Source organism: Cricetulus griseus, chromosome 6 (genome assembly GCF_003668045.3).
Source record: "Cricetulus griseus strain 17A/GY chromosome 6, alternate assembly CriGri-PICRH-1.0, whole genome shotgun sequence".
Classification (NCBI taxonomy): Eukaryota; Metazoa; Chordata; class Mammalia; order Rodentia; family Cricetidae; genus Cricetulus; species Cricetulus griseus.
Genome location: NC_048599.1, coordinates 125,025,654 through 125,051,997, shown reverse-complemented (window position 1 = coordinate 125,051,997; position 26,344 = coordinate 125,025,654). Strand labels below are relative to the sequence as shown.

General features: G+C 36.4%; 1 protein-coding gene across 8 annotated transcripts in view; it reads left to right on the top strand.

The window, feature by feature from the left end:
* Mbd5 (methyl-CpG binding domain protein 5) overlaps positions 1-26,344 on the top strand; it is a 159,683-nt gene that overhangs the window by 93,675 nt on the left and 39,664 nt on the right. For 6 of the 8 annotated variants that reach the window (XR_004770640.1, XM_027420467.2, XM_027420466.2 and 3 more), the window contains 4 exons: positions 2,608-3,273; positions 6,707-6,809; positions 7,961-8,141; positions 12,842-14,977. Coding sequence is in view for 7 of the 8 variants with exons in the window: in XM_027420467.2 (XP_027276268.1) it covers positions 3,161-3,273; positions 6,707-6,809; positions 7,961-8,141; positions 12,842-14,977 (2,533 nt within the window). In the remaining variant the exon portion in view is untranslated. The remainder of the gene's footprint in view (positions 1-2,607; positions 3,274-6,706; positions 6,810-7,960; positions 8,142-12,841; positions 14,978-26,344) is intronic. The other 2 variants (XM_027420470.2, XM_027420469.2) reach the window with 2 other exon arrangements.

Genomic DNA, 26,344 nt, shown 5'->3' with positions numbered 1-26,344 from the left:
TTTAGCGAAGGTTCCATGTGGCACTGAGAAGAAGGTAAATTGTTTTGTATTTGGATAGAACGTTCTATAGATATCTGTTAAGTCCAATTGCGCCATAACTTCTATTAGTTCTTTTGTTTCTTTGTTAAGTTTCTGTCTGGTGTTCCTGTCCAGTGGTGAGAGTGGGGTGTTGAAATCTCCCACTATAAGAGTGTGCGGTTTTATGTTTGATTTGAGTTTTAGTAATATTTCTTTTACAAACTTGGATGCCTTTGTATTTGGGGCATAAATGTTCAGAATTGAGACTTCATCCTGATGGATTTCTCCTGTGATGAGTAGGAAGTGACCTTCTTCATCTCTTTTGACTGATTTTAGTTTAAAGTCCAATTTGTTGGATATTAGGATTGCTACCCCCACTTGTTTCTTGGGTCCATTTGATTGGAAGATCTTTCCCCAACCTTTAATTCTTAAGTACCATCTGTCTTTGAAATTGAGGTGTGTTTCTTGTATGTAGCAGAAGGAAGGATTCTGTCTTCTTATCCATTCTGCTAATCTGTGTCTTTTTATAGGGGAGTTAAGACCATTAATGTTGATGGATATTAATGACCATTGATTATTGTTCATTCTTGTTTGTTTTTGATTTGGTGATGGTGGCGAGATTATGTGTGGGATTCTATCCATTTTTCCTTTTGGCTGTTGGTAAAGTGGGTTTATCTATTGCCTATATTTTTCTGGTTGTAGTTAATGTCCTTGGGTTGTAGTTTTCCTTCCAGAACTTTCTGTAGGACTGGATTGGTGGATATGTATTGTTTGAATCTGGTTTTGTCATGCAATATCTTGTTTTCTCCATCTATAATGATTGAAAGCTTTGCTGGGTATAGTAGTCTGGGCTGGCATCCATGGTCTCTTAGTGTAGATAGAATATCTATCCAGGACCTTCTGGCTTTCAGAATTTCCATGGAAAAATCAGGTGTGATTCTGATAGGTTTGCCTTTATAGGTTACTTGACCTTTTTCCTTTGCTGCTCTTAATATTTTCTCTTTGTTGTGTATGTTTGGTGTTTTGATTATTATGTGGTGAGGAGACCTTTTTTTTTGGTTCAGTCTATTTGGTGTTGTGTAGGCTTCTTGTATTTTCATTGGCATGTCTTTCTTTAAGTTGGGAAAGTTTTCTTCTATGATTTTGTTGAATATGTTTTCTGCACCTTTGAGTTGGATTTCTTCATCTTCTTCTATACCTATTATTCTTAGATTTGGTCTTTTCATGGTATCCCATATTTCCTGGATATTTTGTGTTAGGGATTTAAGATTTTCTTTGGTTGATGAATCTATTTCTGCTAGTGTGTCTTCAACTCCTGAGATTCTCTCTTCCATCTCTTGTATTCTGTTGTTATGCTTACATTTGTAGTTCCTGATCATTTACCCAGCTTTCCTATTTCCAGAATTCCCTCAGATTGTGCTTTCTTTATTGTCTCCATTTTAGTTTTTAGGTCTTGAACTGTTTCCTTGAGAGATTTGTTGATATCTTGTATTTTTTGGTTTGTTTTTTCTTCTATTTCTTTAAGGGATTTTCTATATCTTCTTTGAGGCCCTCTATCATTTTCATGAAGATGCTTTTAAGGTCATTCTCTTCTGGTTCATCTGCATCATGATGTTCAGGTCTTGCTGGTGTATGGTTCCTAGTCTCCGGTGGTATCATATTGGGTTTTCTGTTGTTGGATGTGCTTTTACCTTGTCCTCTTCTCATCCTTTCTTCTGGTGGGTGTAGCAGGGGTTTCTTGCTCTCCTGGTGGGTATGGGGCCAAGGTTCTCTTCTGGTAGATGCAAACAGATACAATACTCTGATGTCTGTCCTCTTCTCGTGGATGGAGGTGTCACTGTTACCCGGGCATTGGCAGTGTTTGGGCGTGCCGGTCCCACCAGGCCAGCATTTGGAGGCAGAACTGTCACCGGGCTTGGGTGTGTTGGATCCTGCTGTGGATCTCCATCTGACCTGCAGGTCGCTTGTGTCAGATGACTCTGAGCAGTGACGACCCACATGTTCCATTCTTAAAGCACATTTTTAATGTAGTTTCATGGCTTCAGTGATTTGACTGTATAGTACATGTTAAAATGACCACTGAAAGGGTTCTTCACAACACGTCTACAAACTGTGACATCACACTCTCCATAATGCTGAAAGATTAGATTAAATCTTTTTAATCTACTTATTTTTTATTTAATTAATCCATCAAGACCACCTATATAAAAGTGCTATACAACCACTGGTCCCTGTTGTTTCTTTTTCAAATAGTGCCTTGTAACTTAAAAGAATTAAGAGGTTATACCACAATATAAGGTTTTGTAGAATCTTGACTATAAATCAACTCTCATCCCTTCAAAAATACTGGAAAACTTTCCCTTGCATTTAAAAATGTATATTTTTTTCTTCTACTGTTTTCTTAAAAAAAAAATCTTTAGAAAGTAAAAAATAAGCTTTTTTCTTTCAAAAAAGAAAAATTGAATTTTATATATGATTTTTGACAGCAGAGAATACAAAAGTGATTGAGTACATATAGAAATATTTTTTTTAATTATGTGTCTTCTCAATTTTCAACATGTACAGTTTACATATTTACCTGTATTTCAGGCTACATTATTGGACTTTTGAAGTCATGAAAACACCAGATGAACCAACCTGCAACACCTTGGATTCACATTGGAAAATAAAGAGAAAGCTTAAAGAATGTGGCCTATAAAGGCAGGTAGCACCTGGAGCCAGTAACCAGCTGGTAGTGTCAAAACAGACCACTTCTAGACAGTGGAGGTTATTTCAGTGCAGTATCAAAGCTCAAGGAAAAATGTACAACTAAAAACTTTTCACCTCTCCCTCTTCTGCTTCAGATAGGTACCAACATAGGTGAATTATGATTTTCCCTGGCTGAAATTATTTGTTTTTGCCTATGTAGACCATGCCTAGGAATGAAATATTTTCTTATTTAATATAGATTATAATGGGAAACATTTTCACAACGGCAGATTTCAAGGACTTGGTTCCAAACTGAGCCGAAGCTTCCCGATGTATTTCGTAGTCCAGGCAAACTGTGCTGTGCTGGCCCAGTTTTGAAGGCCACCATGCTCTGTAATAGAAGGATATCATCTTATTGCTGATATCTTTGGAGCGCCCCAAGCAGACACAGAAAATGAATGGAGGCAAAGAGTGTGACGGAGGAGACAAGGAAGGAGGTCTTCCAGCTATACAGGTTCCTGTGGGTTGGCAGCGGCGTGTGGATCACAGTGGCGTGCTTTACATCAGGTGAGCTCTTCTACCATCTGCTATCTCCACGTTTGCAGTTTCAAGATTAAGGTAGGAAAAGACTGATCTTCTCTAAGGGAACAAAATATTGTGACTGACAGCACCTAACATAAACTTGAATAAATGACCATTGTGCTAGAAATACACAAGTATTTTTATTCTGTGCTGCTTAGCAAGGTAATTTCCTCAGATTACTGAATAGAATCTTTATGCATTACTTGTATCTGTGTAAAGTTATCTTTCTGCTTCTCTGTAATAGGATTAAAAAAAAAAAGACAAAGCTTTCTAAAAGAAACACATAAACAAGAATACTATGCTCACAGGAAAATCTAAAATACTAGAAATAAACCCAATATCTCTTAAGATTATCACTCTAACCAGGTGTGGCCATACATGTCTTTTAATCCCAGTGCTTGGGAGGGAGAGCCAGGGGGCTCTCTGTGTTTGACCTGCTTGGTCAACATAGCAAGCCACCCAGGGCTACATAGTGAGACCCTATCTGAAAAACAAAACGAAGTTTTACCCTTCTTTATTAAATAAGTGACCCCTAAGTTCATCACTCTGTAGTTTTTTAATAAATAATAAAAGATTAGATACCATAAATCTTTGTGATACAAAATAAGAACAGAAACTTTTCAAAGATATGTCTCACCATTATATTCACAGTATTACTTTCAATGTGGCTTTTGTAACCTAGCTTCAACAGAATTCTTAAACTCTACAAAGATATATATTTGGCAGGCATGGTGGTGCATGCCTATAAATTCAACATTTAGGAGGAAGAGGTAGGAATATCAGGGATTCAAAGCAGGCTTTTGCTACATACAGAGGCAGAAGACAGTCTGTATCTGTAGTACTGGAAGCACTGACCTTAGGAAAATAAAACTATGAATGAGATATTTTTTGCTATATGAACATAAAGAATCACATGTCAGTTCAGATAGGGGTTTGTTTGGTTTGAGTAAGATGTTTCTTGAGGTAAACTTAATTCCAATTGAAATTCCTTTTTCACATATACTTTTTTTTCTGAAATTTTAAAGGTATGTTTGCTAATTGTAGTGAAAGAATAGTAGAGAAAGTGGAGTCTAACTTGTGGACATAAGATACACAAGGACTCATGGCTAATCTTCTCAAAGTATTCCTATTGCCAATATGTTGTTCATAGATTGTCAGAAACATTTTGTTATTAGCATAACACCACAGATTTATGGGTGATATGTTTCTGTTTATGACACTTCAAGATTATAAAGAAAAAATACATATTCAGCCTAGACCAAGTGATTCCAAAGTCTTGATAACTACTTATGAAATCAGCTTTTCACATTGTTGTGAGCAAAAATCAGGTCGAGTCTACAAGTCAAAATCCAAATTAAGGTCTAAGAATCCGTAGTTACCTTGTTCGTGAGTTTCCAAATCTCCCTCGTCTTGAATATTTGATAATCCTCTCAGCATGAGGTCTCCAAATCAAATCTGAACACCAAGAATTCTTAGAGAGAAACTTCATAGATAAGGTAAAATTAAAATGTTTTCACATTCAGTCAAGCCAGCATCAACCTGATCTGTTCGGCTCAACCCAGTTAAACTACTGCTGGAGCGTTTGTGGGATGTTCTCCCACCTCCTGCTGCTCCTGTGGGCACACAGTCCCTCATTTTCAGCTTAGTTTCCAGCTGTCCCTGCCTCGTGGCATGGAAGGATTGCAAACAGGAGTCAGTTTCCGTCCTGTTTGCAATCCTTTAAGCTTTAACTGTGATCTAAGATGTAACTATTTTTATGTTAATCATTACTCCCAAAAGTTAATTAAATAGCTGTAACTGAATAAAAAAAAAAACCCTAACTGGGTGGTTGGAATTATTTTTAAAGTATCTGGAGTATTCTTAATAGAATTTAGGAATTCTTCACTTTAGGCTAAATTTTACAATTAAATCCCTCTAGATTGCCATCCATAAGTTTCTTTTAAGTAAAATATTGAGCATTTTCTTCTTACTAAACTTACTAATTCTTCATGTGAAAAAAATCAAAATGATACATTTTAGTGACATACTTAGACTTATCAAAACTTTAAAGCCATTACTACCTGTGTCCTCTGGTGAAACTCTAGTCTGTAATGTGAAAATTATTGTTCTTTTATGTAATCTAAAATGGCTTAGTTCATTTAACTAAGTTGAGGACTTTTGTTTTTAGATTTTTTTTTTCTTTTGTGCCAAATTCACTTGTATAATTTTCCATGAACACAATATGAGTTGCATGTTTACCTAGCCCATTTCAGGCACTGCCTGTGTTTCTGTGGAGGCAGAATAGACTGCATCCAAGAATGATGCTTCGCATATGAAACAGGTTTTTCTAAATTGTCATAAATAAAATATAGTCTCAAATAATATATACATTTCAGAGCAGAGTATGCATTTATATTATAAAATCAACCTATTAATAATAAAATGTCCGAAAATGCAAATTCTGTTTATAGACAGTCCCCTAATGTAAATAAGTATTACAGACCTACCCTTTCATCTGACTTTGTACCTAATATAGAGTCTTGAAGTGAATCCATGCTGTCTTAACTTATTTGACCGACTTAAAGCCTGAGCCTGTGACCTGTACAGCTCCTTGTAACTCCATAACACTCCATTTCTTCAAAGGTTTCCCTTCTTTTGTCAGTTCTGCCTAATACCCCTTTCCCTTTCTAGACAGTCTTTCTGTTCGGTAGAATATGAATTAGATTACACTTATCTGTCTTCAAAGAAACACCCTAAGGGGATGGGAAGGAACTGGATGGAAGTTCCTCTGCCTCCACAAAAACAGGCAGTAGACACAGAAAGAAATTATTATCTCCATTTTTTTTGTGTGTGCTCTATAACTTTCTGGTTTGACCCTTAGCATGTTGCAGTTTCACTTTCTCTTCAAAGAGCTTAAAGCAGACCTATGGTTCAAGTAAACAGCATTACTTTATGTACTTCTTTTGGTTCTTTTTTTTTTTTTTTTTTTTTTCAAGACAGGGTTTCTTTGTGTAACAGCCTTGTCTCTATAGACCAGGCTGGCCTTGAACTCACAGAGATCCCCCTGCCTCTGCCTCCCAGGTGCTGGGATTAAAGGCGTGCACCACCACACCCGTCGTACTTTAAATATTTTTCTTCTTCCTATTTATGTCCTTTCTTAAGGAGTTTCCCCATCTTTAACCTATTCCTGGTTTTCAGAATGCTTTCTTTCATTTTCTGTGAACATGCATTTTTTTTCTGAGAAATATTTCTGTTCTTAAGAAAGAGGTAATGTTCAAGTCTATAATTTAGTAGCTAACATAATATTGGCAAAGAAAATATTTGCCCTAGTAGGAAAATGCTGTCTTGTGAAGGGACAATAAGTCTATAAATTGTGCTTTTTTTTATAGTATGTGTCATCAAAATTATTTCCTGATTTTTTTTTAAACTATTTTTACAGTCCCAGTGGGTCTTTGTTATCTTGCTTGGAGCAGGTTAAAACATACCTGCTTACTGATGGAACATGCAAGTGTGGCTTGGAATGTCCTCTTATACTTCCCAAGGTAACCATCACAATCCAGTACAGCAGAGTTTTGGTTTGGTTTGGTTTTTCAGTTTCAGTTTGGTTGTAGCTATTTTATATATTTGCTTTTCTCATTTGGCATCTCACTTTTGTGTTCTCTAGCCTTAAATTTATTTTAATTATTATATGTGCACTTTGGAATGCTTAAAGGTTATGAAAAAATAATTTCCATTGTCAAAGGTGACATAGTGACTATTTCATTGTGCTTTTTATTGGAACTTTGCTTATAGTATAGTAATTTCATTCACTGCTATCAGTAAATTTGCCACAGATACTCTTAAAATCATAAAGTTCATCTCTCATAGCAAAAATAGGAAGTAGTTTTACTGCTTTACAAAGTAAAAAGCAAGATAATTTAAAAGGCTGGAATATTATTTGATATGAAAATAGACAATTATTCTCTGAAATGTGTATTTACTACTAATTTTTAAACTAAAGACTAATAAACACATTTTTCTTTTTTGTATGTTATTATACTTTTGACTACTCGGCTGCCTCATCCAGCCTTGGTGGGAGAGGAGGTGCCTGGTCGTGCTGCAGCTTAATGTGCCATGGCTGTCTGGTGTACATGGAAGCCCCCCTTTTCTGGGGAGAGAGGAGGAGGGATGGGTTTGGGGGAAGGGGAGGGAGGGAAGGAGTGGAAACTGATCAGGCTGAAAATAATTAATTAATTAAAATAAATAAATTTGGGGAAAGATCTATATGATAAATATGAATTGTTGACATACAATAAATTTTTAGGTCAATGAGGAGGTAACAGTAATATAGCAATGAAAGTAAGCAACAGGGAAATTAAAAATAAGAATATAGATGCTGTGGCTTTTCCTGTTTTTCACCTTGTGCTCCATTTGTTTCTGTGCTGTTATGCCATCAGGAAGTATCTAAATCGGAAACATTATCAGTTATTATGCCCTTCCCTATGTTTAATTAGCTTAGCTAGCGTAAGATTTGTATAATTTTCATTGTTTGTCACTAAACAAGTATTTGGCCAGAATTCTTAAATTATATAAAGTTGCGTTCCTTCCATTTAAAACCATAAAGCTATGTACAGTGTTTCTGTTTGTAAACAAGAGGATTTTTTATTAAATATTTTCATGGACCTCCTGTAAGCAGATGCTTTTTTTTCTCCAGGTTTTTAATTTTGATCCTGGAGCTGCTGTGAAGCAGAGAACTGCAGAAGATGTTAAAGCAGATGAAGATGTCACAAAGCTATGCATCCATAAGAGAAAAATCATCGCAGTGGCCACACTCCATAAAAGCATGGAGGCCCCACACCCTTCTCTGGTGCTCACCAGTCCTGGAGGAGGAACAAGTATGTAATATTGTTATAGGGTTAGGAGATCTCTCTGACTCTTCTCCAAGACAAAGAATAGCTAAAAATCACTTTGCAAGGCATTCCCTGTCTGTATTTTGAACATCTACAGTTCTCTGTGTTCTAACATTTGAGTAAAAACAGAAATTTTATCTGAAAAGTTACTGTGCATCTATTTCTCAAATTTTATTACTCATGTCATTCAGTAACCAATCCAAATCAGTACTAACCAGCAAATTAAAATTCTATGTAGGTGTCTACAGACAAGCTTATAGGCTACATTGTTTTATAGGGAACAGCCACTTACACAGGACTAGATTTTAGTAGGTAAAATCAAGTCACAAATATGGCTTATTGGAAATGTTTTTTTAATCTTGCTACATTTTATTTTATTGTTAGCCCTCAGAAGTCTGTGTGTTTTCTAATGAGAGACAGAAAGGGGGTGGATTCAGATGGGAGGAAGGAACTGGTAGGAGCAGAGCTGGGGAAACTGTGATCAGGATATATTTATTATATGAGAAAGTCCATTTCCAACCACAAGTAAATAAAAAGAAGTTAACCATGTCAGTTTTTTAGTCATAGTAGCTATTTGTTAAGCGCTTACTCAAGGACAAATCACTTGGCCCAGAGCTTTTTATGATACGCTTCCAACACATACACACATTTTTTTAAGTAAAAATTTTAGTACATTAGTTTATTGAAGTGTGTTTGTGTATTCATGCACATGGATGGTCACAGTGCACACATAAAGGTCAGAGGACAACTTGTAAAAGTAGGTTCTCTCTCCTGGGTCAAATTCAGGTTGTCAAACCTGATGGCAAATACCTTTACCCACTGAGCTGCCTCACTACCCCTGATACTACCGTTTGTGAAAAACTGCAAAATCACAGAAAAGTGCCAGGGAATTTGTTGAATTCCCATACGCTGTTAAGTTTGATTTTCCAAGTTGTTCATAAATATTCTTATTAACATTAAATGCTCCCTGATGAGGAAGAATATAATATCATCTGAATGCAGAAAATAAAGGACATTCCCCTATGCCACCACAATCCAGTGTTACTGATAAAATTCCATGAACTAACATGTAGTCTATATTAAAGTTCCTTTTATTTTCCTACTAATAACTCTCCTAGCTTTTTTTTAAAGTTCATTCCTGTTTTAGAATCTAGAATATAATCAGAGATTATACACTATAATTAGCTTTTACATTTCTTCAATCTTCAATTCCCCAGTTTGTGTCAATCTTCTATGACATTGACATTTCTGAGGCACATAGGCTAGCTTTGCAGAATATTCCTCAGTTTGGATTTCTTAATTGTTTCCTCACATTACATTTGTGCTCAGTTTGGTAGGAATGATATGTAAGTGATGTTATATCTTCATCAAAAAGTACATAATATCAGCTGATCCAGAGTTGATAACATTAAATTTGATTACTTGCTTAAGATTGGGTCCATTCAATTTTTCTACAAATACTATGAATCCAAAAATACTATGAAGGTATTTTTTCCTTAATGATTAATTTGTACTCTGTAGAATGACTTTAGGCTGAGGAACTTCTGTTCATAGCACACATAAGAACTCCCTTCAAAATAGCACAGCCTATCTAACATTGAAAAAGTAACTCAAGATCAATCCCAAGTGTTTGTTTAATGGAGAGTTGATTCTGTTCTGCAAAATTCTGGAAAGTATCATCATGATGTATAAAGTCTATAATAATCATCCAAACTTAATGGATGATTAACTCCATTAATCAGGATCAGCTTTGAAAAATAATTTATCCTGAGTGTACCATAATTAGTGTATGACATGGAAAATAATCTGAGCTAAGATTAAAAAATAAATGAACTGGGGCCAAGCCATTGAGAGCCCAAAAGGACTCAGGGCAAAAGTGCAGAGAAAGAAAACCTGGCGTTTAGTAGTTGTTAACATAGAGATTCTGTCCAGCAAGCCACTAACTTTGAACAAGGAATAATCAAAAGAATTACTCCACTGAGGTAGGTGAGAAAAAAATCTTTCAGGGGCCTTATTTCTTAACAAGGTAGTTTTAAAAATACAGATCAACTCCAACATTGTAAAGGTACGTTTGATAGTAATAAATTATTTAGAATTTAGCATTGCCCTGCCATCTTAGTGTGGCTATTATCACTCTGCATGTATCTTGTACATGTGTTGTGTATGCTCTAGTTTTTTATATGTGTTTTTGTATTGCACCACATATGTGCCTGGTGCCAGCATAGGTCACATAAGGACATCTGATCTCCTGGAACTAGAATTACAGGTGGTTGTGAGCTGCTGCCATGCAGCTGCTAGGAACCCAGCCCAAGTCCTCTGTAAGAATAACAAGTGTTCTAAACCACTTACGCCATCTGCAGCCCACTCTGCTCTTAAATGTGCTGATCCTGTACCACCTTATATCACAACGTATTATTCCTGTCTCCATACTTTGTCCGTTTGCTCTAAAGACCCAGCAGATTCTCCATCTAGATCTTTTTGCTGTACCTGTTCGTACAAGTTCAATTCTTGAAATTAAAGGTACAATGAGAAGTATGCCCCATCTCCTTTTAGAATGGTCTGTGTCGTTGGCTTAAGTGGACTGTCTTACTCACTTGAGACTTTATGTTATCATAAATTGAGGTTTAAGTAATTAAAAATTCAGACTTACTGAGCAGTTTTCACTTCCCTTTAGCATAAATATTAACTTAGTTTCCCATTTGTTCTTTTAAATGTTCTTGGATATACTTGGCAGCACCTGAGCAAGCTTTCACACTTGCTAACTATGCCTTAGCCCCCTGTCATTCAACATCAGCCTGACTCTTGTTTGTCTATTTGATATTGCTGTTATTTTAAAGATAATACCCATTTATCCTCAGGTACTGAATTTTTAAAAAAAAGCCATAACTGTCTGTATCTAAGTCATGGAACCTTAGATAATTATATAAATATGTTGATAATTAGAAAATATGCAATCAGGTGGCTCTTATTACTATATAGAATATTATTACCATATATAGTCTGTGATCTTGCTACTACATTTAATCCTATTCTTACCATACACCAAGTACAATGTCCTGCATATGTTAATTCATTATTTCTTTAATTAAGAACCTTTAATAGTCCCCCCTTAATGAAAAAATTATCCTCAGTTTTAAGTATCTTCTGGCTTCTCTTATGTTGTTGAGTCCCAACATAATTATTCTTTGAAAGAATCTCTACTAGGCTATAATCAGAAAGTCTATATATTCCAAGGGGGAATTTCTCTGTGTGTGTGTGTGTGTGTGTGTGTGTGTGTGTGTGTGTGTGTGTGTGTGTTAGAATCTGTGTACCCCAGGTTGATGTCTTTGAAGTTATTATATGATTTGACCTGTATACTCTCTTGCAAATAGTAGAAGCTAATTCATTTTAAGTGTGTAATTATCCCTTTAAGTGTATCTCTGATTGCAAATGAATCTAAGTATAATTGCTAATATGCTTTTAAGTCTCAAAATAGATATGGCAAATACGTAGTATGATTGGTGCCCCTTTCATCTCCTGTGCCTTAATAGACTGTCTGGCATTTTCTCATAGAGTACAGCTATGGCAGCATACTTTTAAACACTGTTCTCCAAGCAGCCAACACAAGTTAATGGGAATTAGCATATGAGGGTATTATTTGCCATTTTGTTTTAGAAGGTACAACTTTATGTAATACTTAACTATCCTTAGGGCCTTAAAAAATAAAAACTTTAAACCTAGAATTCTGACATGATAGGCTGAAAATTCTCTATGATAAGCCAGCTTCCTTTTGTTGCCCATATTCTGTCTGATCTCCAAAGGAACTGAAGGTATTCCAAAAGGATGGAGAAATAAACTGATGTAGAAAGGGAATACTCAATTGCAACCCAGTACTGAGGACTCCAACACACAACTAAATTTTAGATGAGAAGTCTGTCATTATAAAAGGATTGTAATGTTATACCTAAGTTGGTGGACTAAAACTGTCTTTACAATAAGAACCAATTAAGAAATCATATTATTCAGACGTTGAGATATGGTAGGAAGCTAGGCATGATTATATCACTATGTGTATCCTTGTTAAATCATTACCGTTAGAGACAACTGTAACTTCACTCAAATCACAGAAATTAAGTGTTTGCTCTTACAGTGACAATTTGGGGATAAGGAACTATTACCATAGCATTCAGGGAGGGTTTAGTCAAGTAATTGAAACCATTATAGAGTAACGCATTGTCTTATAGAAATAGCAGGTTATTTAAGTAATGTAAGAAAAAGTGCCACGGAAATTACAATTTTCTACTGTCACTCTTCTTAAAATTTGCAAATCCAGCAAAACAACAACAGTGCCATCACCATCTGGGCTGTCAGTCCTGATTTTGCAAATTCTAAATATTAAAATGGTTAATGTCAGTCTCTACTGATTGTTATGCCCATGTCTTCCTAAGAAACAAGGAGTAAACAAGTATAATAAATAGTTATTGAGTACCTTTGATCAAATAATGGTGAATAATGTGCTTTGTTTAAATCAAAATTTAATATAGCTTATAGAAGTTTTTAAATTACATAGTATAACAGCTTTTGTTCGTGAATTTGCATTCCCAGGTGTCCTTGTCTGACCCTCCTCAATTTTCTCTTTTCTTCCCTTCTTCCCAACACAAAATAATTGAGATAATTAACAAAATTCTTTTTCTCTTTCACATCAGATGCAACTCCAGTAGTACCTTCACGGGCGGCAACTCCAAGATCAGTAAGAAACAAGTCTCACGAAGGAATTACAAATTCTGTAATGCCTGAATGTAAGAATCCTTTCAAGTTAATGACTGGCTCATCAAATGCCATGGGAAGACTGTATGTGCAAGACCTGCCTGGAAACCAGCAACAAGAACTCCACCCTGTTTACCCCCGACAGAGATTGGGCAGCAGTGAACATGGACAGAAATCTCCATTTCGTGGCAGCCATGGAGGCCTACCTAGTCCAGCATCATCAGGTTCCCAGATCTATGGAGATGGCTCAATCTCTCCAAGGACTGACCCACTTGGAAGCCCTGATGTCTTCACAAGAAATAACCCTAGTTTCCATGGAGCCCCCAATTCTAGTCCCATTCACCTGAATAGGACTCCTCTTTCTCCACCTTCAGTAATGCTACACGGTTCTCCCGTACAGTCATCCTGTGCAATGGCTGGAAGAACTAATATACCTCTTTCCCCAACCTTGACTACAAAGAGTCCAGTAATGAAAAAACCAATGTGTAATTTTTCAACTAATATGGAAATACCACGAGCAATGTTCCACCACAAACCACCCCAAGGCCCACCTCCCCCTCCTCCACCTTCTTGTGCTCTTCAGAAAAAGCCATTAACATCTGAGAAAGATCCACTTGGCATTCTTGACCCTATTCCTAGTAAACCAGTGAATCAGAATCCTATTATCATTAATCCAACCAGTTTCCATTCAAATGTCCACTCTCAGGTACCTGTGATGAATGTAAGCATGCCTCCTGCTGTTGTTCCTTTGCCAAGTAATCTCCCTTTGCCAACTGTAAAACCTGGTCATATGAATCATGGGAGTCATGTACAAAGAATTCAGCATTCAGCTTCAACCTCCCTGTCCCCTTCTCCAGTGACATCCCCAGTGCACATGATGGGGACTGGAATTGGAAGGATTGAGGCATCGCCCCAAAGATCACGCTCATCTTCCACATCATCAGATCATGGAAATTTCATGATGCCACCTGTAGGACCCCAGGCCACTTGTAGTGGCATAAAGGTTCCGCCTAGGTCACCAAGGTCAACAATAGGTTCCCCAAGGCCATCAATGCCATCAAGCCCTTCTACCAAGTCTGATGGACATCATCAGTACAAGGAAATCCCTAACCCATTAATTGCTGGAATGAGTAATGTACTTAATACCCCAAGCAGTGCAGCTTTTCCTACTGCATCTGCCGGAAATGGTTCTGTAAAGAGTCAGCCTGGTTTGCTGGGAATGCCTTTAAATCAGATCTTGAACCAGCACAATGCTGCCTCCTTTCCAGCAAGTAGTTTACTCTCAGCAGCAGCCAAAGCACAGCTAGCAAATCAAAACAAACTTGCTGGTAACAACAGTAGCAGCAGTAACAATTCTGGAGCTGTTGCCAGCAGTGGCAACACTGAAGGACATAGCACTTTAAACACCATGTTCCCTCCAACTGCCAACATGCTTCTCCCAACAGGTGAAGGTCAAAGTGGTCGAGCAGCACTAAGAGATAAGTTGATGTCTCAGCAAAAAGACTCATTACGGAAAAGAAAACAGCCACCTACCACAGTGTTGAGTTTGCTCAGACAGTCTCAAATGGATAGTTCTGCAGTTCCTAAACCTGGACCCGACTTGCTAAGGAAGCAGGGGCAGGGGTCATTTCCCATAAGTTCAATGTCTCAGTTACTACAGTCTATGAGTTGTCAAAGCTCTCACTTGAGTAGCAATAGTACCCCGGGTTGTGGGGGATCAAATACTGCTTTGCCTTGCTCTGCTAACCAGCTGCATTTTCCAGATCCTAATATGAATTCCAGTGTTCTTCAGAATTCACTGACACAGAGCATACCTTTAAGAGGGGAAGCCGTGCACTGCCACAATGCAAACACTAACTTTGTTCACAGTAACAGCCCAGTCCCCAACCACCATCTTGCAGGTTTAATAAATCAGATTCAGGCTAGCGGGAACTGTGGGATGCTCAGTCAGTCGGGCATGGCTTTAGGAAACTCATTACATCCCAATCCACCTCAGTCAAGAATTTCAGCGTCCTCCACTCCAGTGATACCAAACAGCGTTGTTAGCAGCTATAATCAAACAAGTTCTGAAGCAGGTATGATTTTACTAGAAAAAAGTACCCAAAGGTACTAAAGTTTTCTACAGTTTTTAAATTTTTGTACCAAAATATTTATTATGATAAGAAATGTTCCTTTCCCCATTATGAAAATTCTCACTTCTTTGGTATTTATAATGTTATTTACAGAATAGTAGGGACTTGTCTTTTGGAAAGAATACCAGCTAAGGATTCCATGTGTTTTTGTTATTTGTTGTCCATATGTGTCATTTTGAATATTGTTTGACTTTCAATTGGTTTCATAACCATTGGACTGTACACTGCAAAAGAAGCCATAGAAGGAAGGGTTTCCTGATTCATGAGACGTGTCCTTGGTCTTCGCCATATAAAAGTTGTTTATCCAGCTTTGGTTTGTATACAGGTAAATGAAGCTCATCTTGGAAAATACAAAAACACAAAAAGAAATGGAATTTTTTCCTTGCTGCTGAAATAGGTAGGAAAGAATCACCAGAGATTATGTGAAGTAGGAAGCTGTCTTCTAATGTGTTTCTTACCATAGTTTGCTGTCCTTTATTATTTATTCAAGAAAATTCAAGCGTGGATATTGGCTCCTTCCTTTTTAAAACAAAAAAAAAAATAATAATTTAAATTTTCTAATAAAATAAGGCTTGAAAACCTGATTTCCAGAATTTTTTTTATCATGGAATTGCTGTAAATTTTCTCAGAACTAAACTGTATTTTTAGCATCGATATTACTGTTTTGAACCCAAATAAGTGTAAATCTTTATCCACTATTGAAACAAGTTTATGCAAAATAGACACATTAGAAAAAAGAACTATGTTTTTGCACAGTAAAATCCTTAGAAAGAAATTGTTATTAAAAAAAAAAAAAAAAACTCCTGAAACAGTAGAAAGGTAAACTAACTCAACCAGCAGAAAAGTTGGTCATGGAAACATTAGAGAAAACATTGAAAACCCAACACTGACGATTCCAGACTTGTAGGGAACAAGGAGGAAATCAAAGATGATTGCAGGAAGGAACAGTAGCATTCATATTTAAAACCAGCCGAATTGAGAAACTAAACTGTCTGGGGATGGAGCTTATTGCTCAGTGATAGATCCCTTGTCTGACATACACAAGACCCCAAATTCAATCCCCAGCACCACAGAATAAATAGAATCCAGGTTACTGGTACTGACGGGAAAAATGCTGACACCTTTTCTGCTATGTCACTGTGTAGATATAGACAGGCTTCATTATGCCACTGTGCTGGAAGAGTGTTACCATCCACATGTCTGTGAAGGTAAAGTCAAGTGTTCTCTTTCCTGGTGTTGCCAGCTTATGCTGCCATCATCACAGTTTCTGTTCTGTGTTGTTTTGATGTCAGTATTCAATGATCTTTTGTGTTTAAAAAAGAGTACAGTCTTAAAAGATAATTTGAAATGAGTAGTGCCTTCTCGATATTCTTAATTTAAGGACTTTCATGAAACATTGTGTTTAACAGGATAATTAAAGGGTGCATAAGGGGCTTCCATCGTTTCACTGACTCATGTTGTTTTAGATAAAACTGTACAAATAAAAGTTTAATATATGCACTTAGAAATTAAAACAACATAAAGTTGATAAGTGTTTTAAGATGTACCATATTTATTGAGCATGCCTCAGTCATTTTGGTAAAGCATTGTTAGTCTCATTTATTCACGTTTGATACCCTTTACCATAGTTTGCTTCATGTCAGGTCTATGTTCATGTGTGCAAATGTTTGTGTTTCAATAATGATGTGTTTCAGTGTTTCTATTATGGAAAAGACCTACATTTATTTATATTCTTGTTTCTTCTGATTGTCAAGTTTAGACTTATTTTATATAGCCTTAGTCATTTATTTTATTCCATTTATCTGTACAGACACTAACCTAGATTGCTAGTGCTGGGGATGTCAAGGCACATGGGCTAGAAGCTTATTAATCTAAGAAGAGCTTTAGCCTATGAGTAACTCAAAGACTAATAACAAATGTTGGGCAGTGTCATGGATGTGGCTGAGCATGTGTAGGCTAACATGACATGCACGGTAAAAATCTAGGTCAGTTAAGAATTTGAAAATATTATACCTAATAAAATTAAGTAATAATTACTATATAGAGATCTGATTGCAGCTGGTTGTGAAAATGGGTTAATTTACTGTTGAACTCTTTTGGAGAGATAAATATTGAGAAGGACTTTATCCCCATGATTCTTTTTGTTAAGAAGTGAATTATGATAGCTGAATGTGCTGGCATAATTGCTTAGCTTGAATACCTGTTTACACTGATACATGTTCTTTCATTAACACTCATTGAGCACTGAGGTTGGGCATTCTGTAAGAGTATGGCAAAACACCTTTTGGTCTTTTGCTGTTATTCTGAGATAAGGTACATAGCTCATGCTGATCTCAAACTCATGGTCTTCCTGTCTCAGCCTCCTGAGTGCAGGGATTGAAAGCATGTGCTGCCATATTTCATTTGTAAAATGCTTTGTATAGCTATCATGAATGACTATTGTGTACCAAGTGCTCCACTCATGTCATTCATGATCTGCCCATGGTATAAAATGTTGTCTTCATTTTACAGATGAAAAACTTGAACCTCAGAGAACCTCACTATCCAAAATCCTATAACTAAACCAAGATTAGAACTCAGGTTTATCTGATCCTGAAATACCACCTTCTCAGCTGCACAAGTTCATATGAAGTGTTTTGTCTCCAGAAATAATGTTTTCCTTTTCAAATAGTTAGCACATTGAGTCATATGACAATCTATATGTATATGGTTAAATATACTTTTGGATAAAAGCCAATTCTTTTTGCCTTCTATCTTTGGAGTCTGATATCCTAGAACACAAGATTAGAATTTTTTTGTCAGTACAGATGAGCTGTTCAGAATATCAAGAGAATTCCCCACATATGTGAACCACAGTGGTGACCTTCCTAACTGACACAGGAATGGATCCCTGTGGGTGATGTTTCTGTAGACGTTTGGTGCATGGCCTCATGGTACAGTGGCAGACTGACAGAAAGCATGGTCCAACTCCACTTTCCCAACAAAGCCTAAGCACAGCTCAGGTGACCTACCCACTCCAGTGCCTTGTGCAGTCTTTTAAACAGCATGTCAGAACTATGACATGAAGACATTAAGAAATGACTTGCTCTCATGCTTAATTCAATTTGTTACTAATTTTCAAAATCTCTTTTTATTATCACTGTATTTATATGAAGTGGGGAAGGTGTTCATGTGCCATAGCACATGTTTGGAAGTCAAAAATAACTTGGATGAAGTCTGTTCTCTACTTCCACCTTTAAGTGGGCCCCAGGGATCAAACTCAGGTGGCTAAGCCTGCTTGGCAGTTGCCTTTGCCCACTGACCATCTCTCTAGCCCCCCCAAATCTCCTTTAAGGAAATCCACTCTATCTAAAAAAACTAAAGATATTTGTTTTCAAGCCTGTATGTGAATTCTGTAATCACCTTTATAAGTATACAGTTCACTTACAGGAGTGAGAGGCAGAGATTATGGCAATTATATAAAAAATACTAAATTTCTTTATTCTAAAAACTTAAGGCTGTGTGTTTTATTAATTCTATTAGGTGTGTTTTATTAATTCTATTACCTCTCCATGAATGCTTCTGTATATTTTAGATTGAAGTGTGTGCAAATGTCTCATCTTTTGAATATCAAATTGCAAGGGAAACCCAATATTTCCATTGAAAACTTTTTAGTTTGTTCATACCAGTAAGATCCTTGGTGATATACTTGAACGGATCTGGAAACCAAACCTCAAAGTCCCCAGGCCCCAGTCCAGACACAGAGTGCCAAACACACTGTTCTGGAAATATAAAGTAGTGGTCATTTAAAGTAAATGACAGGGGCCTGGAATATAGCTATGTCAGTAAAGTGTTTGTTGTGCAAGCAAAGAACATGAGTTTGAACCCTCAATGCCCTTGTGAAAAGCCATACATCCTGGCACAGTTCTATAATCCTAGTGTTGGGAGGCAGAGACAGAAGGACCCCTGGGACTGGGTGACTAGCTAACCTTTTAAATCAGTAAGCCTCAAGTTTAATAAGAGACCCCCATCTCAGAAAGTTCAGTGAAGAACAAGAAAAGAAAACAGCTCACACTGATCTCCAAACTCTACATGTGCACACACCTACAAACTCATATCCACACTCATGTTACATATCCAAAAAAATTTCAATTTTTAAAGAGAAAATTCAACACCTAAGTGTAGTATTCTGGTTTGGTGGGGGGGGGGGTCAAAAAACCAAGTGTCCTTGACCAGAAAACTTCAATGGACACTTACCAGATAACAAAAATACCTGTACATAACCCAGGCCCTGCATACTTCCACACACCTAGTCTCTCCATTGGTCCTGGGACCTCTCACAGAGTACAAACAGAGGGATTTAAATTATTGTGTAAACATACTTAATAGCAACCACCCTGTTTCCCATATGATAAAGCCATTAAACTATTTTTACTATAAAATGTTTCTTCTCCTAATAAAAACAATCAGCTGTTCTTAATACATGAAATGTTCTGAGGGGCAAGAGTATGTTTGTGACAGAAAGGAAACTAACACATTTATTTGCCTTAACTCTTAACTCTATGTATTAACTCATCAGGATATAAATGAACCTATGAATAAATACATGTTTGCAAATATTTACATGTGTAAGTATGTATATTCTTACTGCAAACAAAAATGTTTTCATTCAGCACAAAATCACATTTGAAACTCAGGACAGCTAATGAAATGGTAGGTATAAGTGTGAAATAGTGAGAGCACAAAAACCACTTAGTGTAAAAGACTGAAATATTTAAGTTTTAGCTGTATGTGTTTATTTATTCTTGTAACATGCCAGTATAGAAAGCAAAAGGAAGCTGTGATTTCCAGAGGAGCTAACAAGTACAGACAGGTAGAGATGACAGTGTTGAAGGAACAGGTATTGGACATTTGTTAGCCTGAAGAAGGTGGTAGGGACATCGTGACAGTTGTAACTTAACTCACACTAGTTTCTTGTTGAAAGCATTTCAAACTAAGATTTTAAAGCCTGTATTTTCTTCCCCTTATGATCCATGTGTTTTGCAAATTTAAAGTGATCTGTGCCAGACAGACAACCAAGGTGATTGAAAATCTATTCTTTGGTTAAATATTTGCAGAATGAACACTTTTTATTGAAAGATGTTTTTTACTATAGGCATTGTCTTGGTCCTTGAGGTTTCCTTATGCAGGGTTACACCACTTGTTTTGTTACATATTATAGGTTTAATGTTTTCTTGTATATAACAGGAGTTAAAATATGTTTTTACTTCAGACATTAATTAAGTCTATGTAATCAAGAGTGGTAATGAAACTCAGAGTGATATGATGTTTGCTGATCAATGATCTATTTTGTACTTTTGAAAAAATAAATTGTTGTAGTGTACTAGTTGGGAGAAATTTATTCCATTGTAATATATTAAGCTCTCTTATACAGCTGTCAGTCTCTCGGCTCTCTAGGAGATACCTAAGCTGCTATTTACAAAAATCTAGTCCAAAAACATACAAGTAGTTTTAGAACGCATCCAGATTCTAGGATGTAATACTAACCCTACAAAAACTTGACTTATGAAAAATAATGTTAAAATATATCCCTATCAAAATAGATTTCAATTCCACATTCATGTAGCACTAAATAATTCAAACTTGTGAGGGTCTTACATTCTAGGAATTTAGCAGTATCAGTGCCAGCCATGCAAAGAGTAAAAGTTACTTTTTGTTTTAGACTTCTTACAAATTCAAAGTGAAAACTCACCTTTTACAAACTAGAAGTAAAACCAAAACTAGAAATCCAAAGAGCTGCTGAAAGACTCCTGAGGTTGGAAGTGGTCCCAGGAGATGCACCCACAGGCATGGGATGAACATTCATCTGATAACCTGGTGTGGGGCTTGTAGGCAGCACAGCTCCACAGGAACTCTTGCATATTTTAGTCTGACAATAGTCCCTTAGCACAACTCTGTAAACCATCCCTCAGAGACCTGATCATAAAGCAGGTTTCAGTGTCTTCCCACTCACTGGAGCCTGCCACATGGCTTGGCAGGTAAAGTACTTGCTGCCAAGCCTGGCCATCTTACTTGGACCCCAATACCCACATGGTGGAAGGAAACAACTCACTCTTATAAACTGTCCTCTGATCTTATGTCCACCATAAGTAGATCTTATGACATCTACTCATAAATGCAGATTAAATTTTTGTAGATAATGGGCATTACAGGCCACTAACCATGTTAATGTATAACAAATGAAAGTCTTATGAAAATGCTGTAGTTTGTTCTTTTCAGCCTCACTCGTTCTTACTCCCATCTTCCACGGAAATATTCAGTCACAGTCATGACACACTGAAATGATTGTACCACCCACTAACACTGATGTGTATAAGCTATCAGAAACAGTTTTCAAAAATAGTACTACAGTGTTCTCCAAATTTTTATTTTACTTGTCAAAATACTAGTTGGGGCATAATAAATTGATTTTTGTAGTTCATTGGCATGTCAAGGTAGTTTTAGAATATTTCTGAAGTAATTCAGGTGTTTATTGAACACCTATAATAAACTAGACACTGTTTTACAGCTGCAGATAAAACAGAATATAATAGAATGCAAAGTTGCCTATATTAAAAATCCAGCATTGTCTGTTGAAATGAAACTTACAGTTGGTAATTAACTCACTCATGCATGGTCAGAAAACAAATCCCACCAAGAGACTTAACCTCCTTTTTCAAGTCTTGCTATCACACAAATACCCTGTTTACCTAAAAAAACAAATAACTTTGCTGCTTGAGTTACCTGACATTTTCCAAACATTTTAAAATTAATTCCAATGGTTCTGGGTGTGAAGAAAGGAAAGAGGCTGGGGATGTAGCTCGGAGGGGGGGGGGGTGTAGAACTGCTGCACAGCATGTTTGAGGTCATAGTTCCATCCCCAGCTCCACAAGAGGATGGAAAGATAGAATCACACCCAACCTTTTTTGTTTCTCTAGTTTCATTTCATCAGCATCCTGAAACTGATCTCCTTAACATCCTGAGATTTAAGCCACTTCTCTTCTGCTCTCATTTCTCTCCTCCAGCATCTTGGCCCTCAAAGCCCAAGAGCATTTCCTGGGATCCAGCAATTGCTTTCTTCCCCTTCTCCACCTTCAGTGTGCTTTTGTTTGGGGTCCCTTTCTCTCTTGTGAGAAACAAAATAGTCATTGGTCCCTTCCTCTGTCTTCTATTGCTTAGACAGGAATGTCAAGAAATTGTATTAGAACCCAAAACAGAAAGGTGAAGTTGATGTGCTTTTGTAAATGCACATTACTGTGGCTGTTACTAAGGCTTGAAAATAATAATAAAGTTTTCTGGAATACCTAGTCTTCTCATAAAAGTTGTCTTTCAACTTACTATGTTATTATAACTAAAAATCTGTCCTTTAAATGTAGAAGACATGTTTCCATATTTCAGTGAGACTGAGAAGTAAATTATATTTCTTAAATTCACTAGGCCATGATATTTTATCTCTGGAAGGATGTGTTTTTATTAAGGATTACTTATGACCCTGTATGCAAAGAGAGTACAGTTAGCAAAGTAAATGATAAAGGTCAAACAGTGAAGGAATATTTTTCATAAGACTTGTTTCTTAAGCTCTTGAGTTTCATGGATAAAATGGCAGTATTGGGCCATTTCAGTTTAGAAAATTCTTAGCACAATGTAATTTGTATTCAAAATTGGAGTTAAATGAACCAAATGAGTGACATTTTCAAGTACTTCATTGATGTGCTTGGTATGGGCTTTTTATTTTTGACACATACATGTATAACAGTAGCACTAATATACAAGTTGATCACAATGTGAACTTCTGTCAAGGAATGTTGAACAGTGAGATAAATCTGAAGAGGCAGGAGCAATTCTCAAATGAAAACAAATTAAACATCTCAAGAACTAAATTAGTAATAATTTTGATGCTAAATGTATATACACACCCTGTACACAAGCATATGAGTTGTGAGTGCATAAGATTTTTGTGCAGTACTCACTGAGAAAGGTAGCATGACCACTCCCTCACCACACTAGACTGCCCACCTCTGCAGGTCTAGGCTAGGGATCTGGCACCCCTTGAGTGGCTTCTGCTTTGAAAACAGTACAACCAGGACAAGAAATTGTCACTTCATAGTGATTGACACAAAGTAATCTTACGTTTCCTTATTAATTGACTGGAACTTGCTAACTTCTTCCAAATTCCTTTTGATTATTGATGTTTGATAAAAATTTTCATCTTAAAAAAACCTGCTTTAACAAACTTTTCTTACGTCAACAGAATATAGGTTTTTATACATAAGTCTGAAATAGGCTCACAAAATATTGCCTGTTTATGGGTAGTGATTCAGAAATGTCTTCTCTAAATTGCCCTCCAATATAAAAATGTGTGCAAATTCAGGGTTCTCTTTGACTCTGCATTAATGAATGGCTTTAGGACTTTCCTTTGTGGTGGATGTCCCCTCCTGTAAGGTGACATTTAACATCTTAAGATACTTGGGGCCAGGCATTAGTGTCACATGCCTTTAATCCCAGCACTGGGGAGGCAGAGGCAGGTAGATCTCTGTGAGTTCAAGGCCAACCTGGTCTCCAGAGCAAGTTCCAGGATAGGCTCCAAAGCTACACAGAGAAACCCTGTCTCCAAAAACCAAAAAAAAAGATACTTGGGAATTTTCAAAAGTAATTTGTCATTTTCAAGCCACCTATCTATCGTCCCCTATCTCCTGGCACTGGACAAATAAGTTGGAAAGTCAATCTTCATGTCCTCCATGTCTACATTGTTACCTCACTTATATTAGGGTCCCAATGGATTCATTTAACCAACAAACTTTTTTTTAATCCAACCATTTGTCATGACTGTTACATCTATGAAATACAAAGAGATTTAATAGTTTAAAAATATGTATCCAAATGCTTGTATAAACTGGCAGGTTTAACCATGGGCTGAGGGAGTTGGAGTATGTAAAAGCCATACACACATTTCTGATAATTTTGTATTTGTGAAACAAAGGACTCATTATACTTCATCCACCGTACTTTCTGTATTTTAAAAAAATATTTTGCTTCTACTTAGAAGCACTTTTATCTCTTTTCATTTCTGAAATGCCTGATCAAATGTGTAGTTTTCTCATTTGTGCCATTTTCTCAGACACAATCATGTATATAATTGTCCCCTTGCTGTATATGTCTGTATAGCTGTTACAGCACTTACCATGTTGCAGTCTCATTATCCTAGTTAATATATAACACAACATTCAAAAATTCTTACCTGGTAATTATATATTTGAGCTGGTGGAAGAGTAGGAAATTTCTACATTTACCACTTTGCCTAAATTCTGAGTGTTTTTTTTTTACAAGAAAAATGGCAAGGTTTTTAAACTTGTGTCACTATTTCAATCTTATTTTCCAACAGAATTACGTGTTGAACTGACTTGTTAAAAATTGGAGAAAATTAAAGTATATATATTTATGTCTATATGTGTGTATGGATCCACATCTTACCTTTATAAAGCTTCTAGACTCATCTGTTCTTGTTGGCAGGGTAAAAAATAAAAACCCACAGTGACTGTGCCTTTAATTATAATTTCTCAAGAATATTTAGATGGAGAGCTTTTAAAATAGTGTTATCCCCAAATGACTACTTCCTTGAATCATAAATATGGATGCTTCTCAGTGGCAAATTAAAGTAATAAAAAATAATCTCTAAGGAAAACCATCATCTGCAAAGCCTTGCTACATATATGCTAAATATTTTGAAAATACACTCTGCATGTGGTCAGAAGAACGGGAAGTGCCACATTTAAGTATGTCATTATTATTTAGCAGGTAGAAAAATTGACAGTGATAGTGATTTCTAGTAAATAAGACTCACTGGCTCATTTAAAAGATGCCTTCCAGATGCAAATGATGAAATGTATGTATGGAAATGGCAATTTTTAAGAAGCAATGAAATATTTAAGGTGTTGATTGTTTTGTGAAAAAATTCTGAATTAATATTTAAGGAGTTGTATACTGTGTGCCTGATTCAGTATTCCGTATGTCTTCTTACCCTAATCTATGTGAACATGTCATTATTTCATGATAATATTTCATAAATATTTATATATGTTCAAAAAGGTTTTTTTAATCTCAGCCTTTAAATAAAACACTGAGAGCTTTTTTTAAAAATCAGACTATGACAGATGAGAAAACAGAAGCCATTGTTCTAGAAGCACTCTGAAGGTGGTGTTGGTAGTACTGGTTTGAGCCAGCACTGTTACCACCTCACCACCATCCTACTGATGTCAGGGGTAATAGCCATGGAACCCCTTTTATTTGTGTAGACTTTTCATCTCACAAGCCCTTTTTACCTGTTTTTGGTTCTCATAGCAATCAACAATAGTGGATTTTTTTTTCCTATGAATGCTTTGGAATAAACTTCCTCAGAAAAAATTCAGTGATAGCCAGGGTGTGGTGGTATGCGCCTAGAATTCTAGTATACACAAAGCTGAGGCAGGAGGATCACCCATTTGAGGCCATCTGGGCAACTTGAGAAAACCCTATCTTAAAATAAGAAAACTCAGTGGTGTAGTTCTGGAGTTTCAGGGTTTAGTTTTAATCACCTATTACACAAAACACACGCACACTAATTTGTAACAGCAAGGTATATGAGAAAATGCTCATTATTGTGTTTCTATGTGATGATGGATAATCAAAATATAAATGCTAAACTTTTTCAACATGGCTTAGTAAATATAGTCACTTTACATACTACATAGTTTTAAAATATAACAGGGTGGTAGTGGCACACACCTTTGATCCGAGCACGTGGGAGATAGAGGCAAGTGGATCTCTGTGAGTTCGAGGCCAGCCTGGTCTACAAAGCTACACAGAGAAACCTGTCTTGAAAAACAGAACAAACAAAAAAAATATAAAAGTATATAAAAAGAAAAAAATTATTGCATTATTCCATTTGCTGAAAACAAGAAAATACCGTATTTTTACTATTACACAGTTATGGAAACATTCGTATACTATCAGAATAACAGATTATTAATCATTATTTTTCCACTGTTGAAAAATAGTGTGTTGGTGAGAAATAAGCACTATTATACACTGTTTAAAAGAATATAAATTGAATTGTATTGATCTGTTTCACTTGAAGGCAGTTTGATGGTATATACTAAAGTTTTGTGACTCTGGAATTCTATGTTCAAGAATGTATCCTTAGAAAATAGTTGTGCAGATCAGTGTGGTGGCTTACACATTTAATCTCAGCACTTGGGAGACACTCTGTGAGTTCGAGGCCAGCATTGTCTACATAAAGAGTTCCAGGTTGTTTAG